This window comes from Haliaeetus albicilla, chromosome Z, assembly GCF_947461875.1.
Source record: "Haliaeetus albicilla chromosome Z, bHalAlb1.1, whole genome shotgun sequence".
NCBI lineage: Eukaryota > Metazoa > Chordata > Aves > Accipitriformes > Accipitridae > Haliaeetus > Haliaeetus albicilla.
This window is the reverse complement of record NC_091516.1, coordinates 1,392,367-1,402,188: the sequence shown is the minus strand read 5'-3', so window position 1 is coordinate 1,402,188 and position 9,822 is coordinate 1,392,367. Positions and strand designations below refer to the sequence as shown.

The following is a 9,822-nucleotide window of genomic DNA, read 5'->3' as shown; positions in this document are numbered from 1 at the left end:
GTCTTTCCCTGCAGCTCTGCTGCCTAAGCCACACTGCCTCAGTGAACACCTAACAATAGACTGACTAACTGTTAATATTCAGCCTAAAACCAAGGACATACTAATATCTTAAAAATCTTATTCAAGATTTTATAGAAATCTATTTGAAAACACTTTATTTTGTAGTGCATTATTTGCATGAAAAGAAGACAAAAAATAGCCTTAAATGAAACAATGCCATTTAATGTTTATTTGCTGAGGGGTACATTGCATAGGGAGGTCTTTAGCATGTCTTCTTAACAATAGCTGCTTTTCATCTGGTACTTCTTTTTCTCCTCCATTTACTGTCCATCTAGCTATTAAGTCCTTCATTCTACATACTACAGCTGCAATTGTAAATTAAGCTTTGGTTTGCTATTCTACATAAGTATGTAATAAAATATTTTTACAAGGGACAAATACAAGTTGTTTATTATTTAGTGAGGTTCCACTCTTATCAAAAGACTACACTGAGTGAAAGCAGTGGAAATATTTTGTCGTGGCAATGTTATGACAATGCTCATTGCACCTTTTGAAGTTGGGCTTACTTTTCCCTAAAGCACAAAAATGATGATTGAAAAAGAAAGATAAGCCTGGAAAAGAAAATCATACAATGAAATAGTGATGCAGAACAATGCTTAAAAAAAAAAATCTAAGCTCTGCTGACTATCGGGGCCGCATGCCTGAGGTTAGGAAGGTGATTAAGTGCTTTGCTAAATATAGCCTTAAAATATGCCTTCAGAATCTATTCATAATTAAGAAAGCTTGATTGTTTATGATGTCTATTACTCTCTACTCTTAGTAGAAATGCAGAGTACTTGCTATATTGTATATTATTATAATCACAATACTTAGCATATTGTGTATTATTATAATCACAACATAAATGCCTAAAACTAACCTAGGTTCCTTTCTCCTTCTCTAAAGGACTTTAGTTTTAAATCTGTCCTTCACTCTATGACATTCAGAATTGCAATTTTTTTGTGAAACAATGAAAACTTTCAATATTTAAGAAACCACTTTATAAAGGATAGTATCAGTCTTCCGAGAGTGTGAGGCAGTATATACATAATTCAGGCATACAACAAAGTCAATAGATACAAAAGATCTGGTAACAAATACACAGCTCTGCTCTATCGTGACACTTACCAGTACAAACTAATAGGGACAGGAAGCCTGAACAAAACTCTGCATCAAGTAGGCAATAAACATGTTAGTTTTATTAAACCAAAATATATAATTGTCCATTCCTATTTCACATTTTTGCAAAATAAAAGCTGTACAAAATACTACTGTGAGATACTATACATACTTTAAAGGAACATCATTCAAATAAGGATAGATACTAGAAAATGTATTTTCAAAAATCAGACAGAAGTGTGAACTAAATTGGAACCTGTGTGAGCACACAAATGAACTAAACTGGATTATTCCACATTAATTAATTTAAATAAAAGTATAAACTTTGTTACACTTGTAACAAAGGGAGTAATTTGTTACATCTTAACTAGAAAAAATAAAAAGGAGTCTAAGAAACTGTATCATTTCATTTATATACTTGAAATCATTGAACACTGTCATGACACAGCATTTGTAAAGTTGGCAGTAATTAAAAAAACATTTGGCAATATAATGAATTCACTAGAGTTCTATTTATAAAGAAATTTTTTTCAATTAAATCACAAAGCTAAATAACTGACATTGAGAGGAGTTCTTTGCACAATATAATTCATTCCTTATTACAAAATTCAGATGTGGGACCACAGTCCAGTGTAATACAACAATCCCTCTTTATACTGCAGCAAGTTTTATGAACTGAAGCAATTTTTACTTTCAAATTTTGATCCACTACCCAAAGCAAAGAAATAAATGCTGCACTTTGTTTCAAATGCTCTGAAATTATTCTTTAAGCCAAATTTTTCAAATTTTACGTTTTTTCCACTCTGGCTTGTCTGTTTCATCATCTTCTGGTTCCACTTCCGCAAAAACTGTTTTTGGCTGCGTTCTACAAAATATTAAAAAGATTAAAATAATGGTCACACTACAATTCTTTACCAGGAACTATATTAGACATGCACTAGAAACAAATGGCATCCCTTCCATATTTAAAAAAAGAGCATCCTAGACTTGCCCATTTTTCATTTTCAACATAAAACTATCAACTAACCTAAGAACTGAAGAAACCTGCAGCTCTCAGGCAAAGAACAAGCATAACAAACACACATCTTTTGCAAGTATTATTTCCTTATCAGCTCACAATCATTATCTGTGTATTCCATGAATAAAATTAAGGTAGAAGGGAGGAACAGATCAATTCAATACAATGCTAGAAAAATGGAGCCACAGGTCTTCTCATTCCATGATTTTAAAAAAAGAAACCTCCACTTTGATACACTGTAGTATGACAGCAGCAAGTAAGTGAAAACAGAACAGCTAAGCCAGGTTTCTGGCTTAACCTATGCATGAAAAAAACAGCTTCTCCTCCAGGGACTTTATCCAGCACTACCGTAACATAAAAAACCTAATGATCTTCATATGAGAACACAGTGTATCCTACAGTCAAGCTTGACGGTATCTATCCTCCACTGTTTACTTGTATTTTAAATAACACTTAAACTTTATAAAAATAATTATTGATTACTTTTTAAACGAACACAGTATCAAGTAGCATTTCAATAAATTGTTTGGACATTCAGTTCCCCTGTTTTACACTTTAATCACTGCATGGTCCCCCTTCTCCAACCTAATTCTCAATCACTGTGGAGCTGAAACTACTAGATTTCTGAGGCTAGCTGTGCTCAACTTCTCGTTACAACAGACACAACAAAGTATAAAATGCAGCCAAGGCAGTCATCATCTCATTAATGTATTAACTAATGTTTTTACAGCAGTCTAAGGATGTGAAGCACTATTACCGTAACAACTGTTATTTGACAGACTCTACAAATGCATAAACCTTAACAAAATTGCATCTGCCTTACTTAACACAATAGGCATAATTCAATGTTGCCACTGATGTCCAAAAGTAATAGCAAGCCACCAGCTATTGAAGAGCAGGATTCTTCACTTGTTAAATATGTGGCACAAAATAGATTTAAAGTCACCAAAACTAGTCAAAGACAACTTCCCTTATATACAGGATCTTTCTATCAGCCTGCCTTCTCCTTCATCCTCCAAACTTGCCATGGATGTGAGGAGTATACTAAGATGTTCCAGAGATGGTCCTACTGCAGGACTCTATTAGCACATCATCCATGGGAGCAGGCTGTACATCTCATTACGTCAGATCTTTTACCTGGATGAGGACCTACACTACTGGAAGTTAGATGAGTCATTCTGCTCTCCATGGAAAGCAGAACTATGATTAAAAAAAAAATTCAATTAAAAATTTCATTAGAATATAGTTACATAAACTCTACTTAACCAATCACTGAAGGAGGATTTGAAAAAAAAAAAAAAATATATCATCATTCAATCCAAAACAGACACCAGGGATGAAGGCTTTATTGGCCAAAATACTGGATTTTGTTAGCTGCTGAAGAGGTAGAATGTATGGAATCTTCTTTTTTCAAAACATATTGATGCAAGTTTATTAAGCCCATTTTAACAGTGTACCTTCCTTTTATTACAATAGACAAAAGGTATCTAAATGCCATATAGGATCACATCAGGTCAGCATTGAGATGCTTGTTAGCAAAACACAACTAATCATTTCTGACCACAAAACCTGCAACTGTCATAACTGTGGTTAGAAACTTCCAACCAAGAAGAATGACTTAATTTGTGAAAAAAACAGCAGAACCTACGTACATATTTTCCAGGATAGGAGGGGCACAGAGAAAAGTTACAGACTTCAGCTAATATAAGTATGCTGCTGAGTTCAGTAAAGCTGGGGGTGGGGTGGGGTGAGAGAAAAAAAGGAATTCTAGCATAATCTAGCAGTAACCAGCTAAAGCAAAAACATACAGAGGAAATCAAGGCTGCTTGCTCTCGTTTTTTAAAATTACTGTGAAATGGCTGTAGCAGCAGCTCAACTGAAATGTAAACTGTTCCACCTCCACAAGCTACACAGCTATAACTGGGGCACCTAGGGTAACCACATGCCTGACCATTTTAAAGATATAAGCACAGAAAACACTAGTTTTGTTACAGTATTATCAGCAGTGATCATTTAATTTAAACACTAATTGTTCTGCTTAGTAATTGCACTAGAGATTGCTAGTGTAGTAGGAGTTTGCTGCATGATTGATATTTATACAAAATTATTGGAACAGGTTTACTACAATTTTTTTTTATTTCTGAGGGCTAAATAACACGTGTGGAAAGCTGTGTTCTTTTTGCCCATCAACTTTCTCAATTTTATTTATCCTTGACTTTGGAGGTTGATTTCAGTTTGTTAGGGATCCGCTTGGCAGATCCCATGGGATACTGCCATGGAGTGCAAAGGGTCCCAGGAGAGCTGGTTGATCTTTGAGGACAACCTCCTCAAAGTACATTCTGTCCCATGCGCAGAAAGTAAAGTCTGGCAGAAGCCTAGTATGGATGCACAGGGATCTTCTGACTGAGATAAATCCCAAACCCCCCAAAAGAAGAACACAGAGGAAGCCTGGACAGCCTTAGCCAAGAGGAGCAAAGGCATTATGTGAACATGTAGGAATAGAGTTAGGAAAGCCAAAGCTCAGCTGGAGTTGAAACTGGAAAGAAATGTCAAAGGCAACACTAAGGGCTTCTACAGCTACACTGACAGCCAAAGGAATGCTAAGGAAAATGTGCTCCATGGGGCAGGTAACTCACTAACATAGGATATGGAAAAGGTCAAGATACTCAGTGCTTTTTTTGGCTCCGTTTTCCCTGAGAAGGTCTGTTCTCAGGTCACCAAAGACCCCTACACTATGAGCAGAGTCTTTCGGAGGGAGTGAGACTTTACCAACAGAAGAAGACGACATAGACAGGGAGTACGTAGTTCATTGGACATACACAAATCTGTGAGATCAGATGGGATGGATCCAAAGGTACTGAGGGAGCTGGCCAATCAGTGTCACTGCAAGAACACTCTATCATCTTTGAGAGGTCATGGAGATTGGGGGAGTCTCTTGATGACTAGGAAAGGCAAACTTCATCATCTTTATGAAAGGCAAAATGAGGATTTGGGGAACTACAGGATGGCCTACCTCAGTCCCTGGGAAGGCTATAGAACAGATCTCCATGGAAGGCATTTCCAGGCACATCAAGGACAAGAAGGTCACAGGGAACAGCCAGCATGGATTTAGCAAGGGCATACTATGCCTGCCATCCAAACTGCTGGAACAGGCTGCCCAGAGAGGTGTTGTGGAATTTCCATCCTTGAGGATACTCAAACTTGGCTAGGCAAGTCCCTGAACAACCCAGATTTAACTGGACCTGAGCAACTTGATCTAAGCAAACAGGCTTTAAGCAGAAGGTTGGACTAGATGACCTCCAGAGGTCCCTTCCTACCTAAATTATTCTATGAACCTGTGTTTTCACATGATTGTCAGCTGAAACCAGTATCTCATACACTGACAAATGCATTTCTATTGTGCGTTACACTAACAGGCTGCAAACAAAAATGGGAAAACAAACTAACATGATTTATTCATACTGCATGCTTCTCTTTATTTCAGTGGTTTTCAACTTGTTCAGCTAAGCAGCTCCCTAAAAAATTTCCAGAGGCCATGCAGACTGCTTTAGAGTCACCATAATCCCTCTGGTTACGAGTTGGTTTTTTTAGTTACCTTTCAGGGATCCAATAGCTCAATGACATCTCAGGTTCATAGACTAGCAGCTAAAAAAATACTGCTACAGCTAAACCAGCTGGAGATGACAATTGCATATGACAGCATGTGACTCCTGTCACAGTAACTTTTGAAATTTGTGCTTATACTGCACTGAAACAAAGAAAAAAGACTTTCTCAGGGGCTTCCCTCTCAAAATTACCAACTTCCAAAAAAGATTTAGCTTAAATATACCAACAGTGCCAGCAAAATCACTGTTATAAAACACCCTATTCAGTCCTGCTTCTTCAGCTAAAGATACTTGAGCTACTACATGACTAACACTTCACACACTGGTACTGCCACTGAGAAAAAGTTCAGTGAACACAGCACAGCCACAGCCACAGGCTGGTACTTCAAGTCATCCCCTTTTGCCTGTGACAAGCAGCAATGACAAAGACAGCAAAACAGGGGCAACATTTCTGAACTGAAAGGCATTTTCTAAGAACGCTGATCTATCCTGGTGGGGAGGGAAATTTCACCCCCACCTCCCCTATGGTACAGAAGGGAGCTACATCTGGGCCTGATTTGGTTCCCAGCTACAATGCTTAGTAATTCCTGCTGATCATTCAGAGGGACATCTGAAGTCATTATAGTATCTCTGTACAGCTGTGTTAAAACAAACAGCTCACAAAGAATGTAATTTTCAAACATTTACAACTGATGCCTCAAGTTCCTTTCCTGTAGTTCTTTACTTGAAATCTTCAATCTGTCCTTCCTTTCCTTTCACTCCACTGGAACAGCTCTTGCCAAGGTCTCTAACAAGCTTTTTCCTGAAAAATCTCAAGATCTTTTCTTTATCCTCATTCATTATGACTTTTCTCCTGTGTTGATCACATCTTTTTTGACACTTTATTCACACTGGGCTTCTGTGACCTATCATGTCCTGATTCAGCATGTACTTCTTAGCATCCCCAGCACCCTTTTCAGCAGAATATGTTTTTTCACCCATCCTTTTGCCTCTTACATACTTCCCCCTCCTTTTCTGGCTCAAATTTTAGGAGAAACAGAAAGGTCAGGGTAATGACAACAAGCCTGGAAAAACTTTCAAGTGATACATAATGCAAATTATTATTTGGCTTTGAGAATAAATTAGGCACCTTTAACTCCAACAAAAAGGAAATACTTTAACATACAATTTTTAAACTAACAGCAAAAGTCATGTTGCAGGTATTTCTTAGAAGAATTATTGAAATGAAAACACAATTTAAAAAGCATGAAATCAGTTATCTGATTTAGAATGACCTAATCAGTATGAATCAGGACCAGACAAACTCAAACCCAGTCATCACAATCAGAGTTATGAAAACTAGTTATGAAAAATAGCATTTCTTAGTCTTCTCAGTCTAAAATTATTTAATAGCAATCACTGAAGAAAATTAAGTAACTATTAAGTGAATAACCATCCTTTAGACAACATAAAAACAAAAGCCTTGTCAAACAAAAGATATATCCAGTGGATAGTTTTATGCCATATTTAAGTGAAAGTTTACTATAAGAAATGTGGAAAAACGGATAGCAGAGAAATAAAGGAATAAAAAGAATAAACACTATTTTAAAAAATGAAATGTACTGGATGTAAGTTTTTTAGGTCTCAAGACAGTACGTGATTTTAAGTATGTATCAGAGTATCACCTTTCCTAACTCTAGAGTATATCTTATGCTATAGCTAAAGCAGCTAGTTTCCCTAGTTTGTATACTGCTTGTTATTACAAACTCCCAGTTTCAACAGGGCCACCAGGGACACGCTTACAATCCAGTATTATGTGGTAATTTACATAAATTACTTGTAACTTGCATATTTTCTTAAAGATGCATCCATAAGAACATCTGTAATATGCTTTATATACACAGGGTAAACATACATGCCCTGTAAAGTCAGATACAGGATATAATTAACACAGATTTCTATATTATCTGTGTGTGCAGGCAAGCAGCTAACAAAACCTATGACCACCACTGGTCTGCAGCTGTCAATATAGACCTCCATTTCTGAAAACTAAGAACATAACACAGTTATAAAGAAATGGTTTGCATTGCAGTGTCTTAGCCAATAATAACAATAGTAGTAACAACAACAACAATAATAATTTTAAAAATGCTCTTTGCATAGAATACATCTTAAAGTCAAGCTTTTAAAGCAAGGATAACGGCAGTTTCTTTCGCATGAGATTTATCAGCTGACAAAACCATCAAGGCAGCATGCCGTTGGCTGCAGTCCCATTCCCCCACACACATATCACCGTCTGGTGTGTAAGTTAATAGCAGTCTGGACTTGCATCCTCCCCACTTCTCAGCCAGCTCTCTTCTTCCCCTACAGCTACATCTTTAACAAGAAACTGTAATGAGATCTGCCCACCTGACACAGTAAGCCTTCTGTAATACAGCTATGTTTTAAAACTTTCATGTCTACTACATTGCAGGTGTCAGGGATGAAACTTAATATACAACCAGTGAAGTTACTGAGCCAAAAATATACTGAGGTATCTATCTACCTGATGGAATGTGTGCTTGTATTTACTTTTGAGATGGGATAGTTGCATATCTCAAAAAAAACCAGGTGCCTACACATTCAAAGTAAATTTCACCTCTAGCAAATGTGAACTCTCAAACAATTAAAAATCAATATTTAGCATATTCATTACAACAAATATTACAGAATCAGGAAGAATCCTTCCTTGGTACCAAGGGTGATACTGTATAATGCATTGATCTGATGCATAACATCAAATGCTATAGTTATTAATTACCAGTATGCCATACTTATTAACTACCCAGTCAAAGCCAGGCTAGGTCACTGATGTTCTCAAGCTGCTTTGGAATAGCTATTCAGCTATCTTTGTGAACACGTCAAGTCAGAAAACAAGCGTGACCACTAGAAACAGCTATGATTCTTAACATATTTTGAATTTCTGGACAGAGGTGGTGATTATTTCACTAACGAGCTAAACACTAATAAAGAAAGTACAGTCAGTAAAACACTAATGAACATACAGTGTAGGAGATAAAACACTGGGGTGCAAACAAGAAAAAATAGTTTGTTATTGGCAGACTGTCCTGTGCAGACTACTTCATCTCTTCCAAACTTTTTCCTTATGCATTTTGAAAATATTACTTATACTAGAGAGATGATTTTGTGGGAAAAAAAAAAAAAAAGAAAAAAATCAACAATAATGACAAAATGTGAAAATTTCAGTAATTTTTAAAGTGACAGTTTCTGACTATTAGTATGAAACGCATTTTTTTAGTATTTATTTTAGTACTATTGTGAATGTGTTTAATGGTCTGAATTCTATTTATTTTTAGAAAACAAAAATCTTTGGTAGAAAGCATTCTAGAAGCATATTGCACAATTTTCATTGTAACATATACACACAAATACCACACTCACACATACAATTTAAACTAAGTAAGTCACCATCTGTGGGATTACTGAGATTTTACTACCATAATCTTGATGAGGCTCTTCACTTCATGTAACAACAACTGAACACTTATTTCTTTACACTGAATTTTGGGTAGGAGATTTTATCGGTGCAATATCTAATATTGCTATACCTTTAACACCAAGTTAATTCAAGCAGGTACTCAGGTCCTTATGTAGGAAAAATTCAAATAAAAACTTATGACATTCAAGAAATCATGTAAAATATGCTGTCATAACATGAAGTAAATATTTTGAAGGTTTAACCTAAGAATCAGTCAGAACTAGAAGGCATATTAGAAAACTTATCATCCCAGTTTGTCAATGGGACAGTACCTTATTAAAAGGTATACTGCAATTTCAGACATTGGTTTGGAGAAGATTCTAAATTCTAATCAACTTAGAAAGCTTTAAATTAATTTTCTAGCACTGACAGGTACATGTTAAAAATGGAAATGTCAAATTTCAACAATTTAATCTCCTGTAAACTCTTATCTTCATAAAAGGGTATGGCATATTCTTGGTTTACATATACATGGCAGCAATCCAGAAAAGGCAAAGCATACCATTAAAAATGTGTGTCTTCTA

General features: G+C 36.1%; 1 protein-coding gene across 1 annotated transcript in view; it reads right to left on the bottom strand.

Annotated features, from left to right (window-relative positions):
• Nucleotides 1-206: 206 nt before the first annotated feature.
• The window catches only part of WDR70 (WD repeat domain 70), a 144,354-nt gene continuing 134,738 nt past the window's right edge, over nt 207-9,822 (bottom strand). Inside the window, exon 18 of the mRNA XM_069777374.1 lies at nt 207-2,023. Coding sequence (XP_069633475.1) covers nt 1,939-2,023 — 85 coding nt within the window. The 3' untranslated portion in view covers nt 207-1,938. The remainder of the gene's footprint in view (nt 2,024-9,822) is intronic.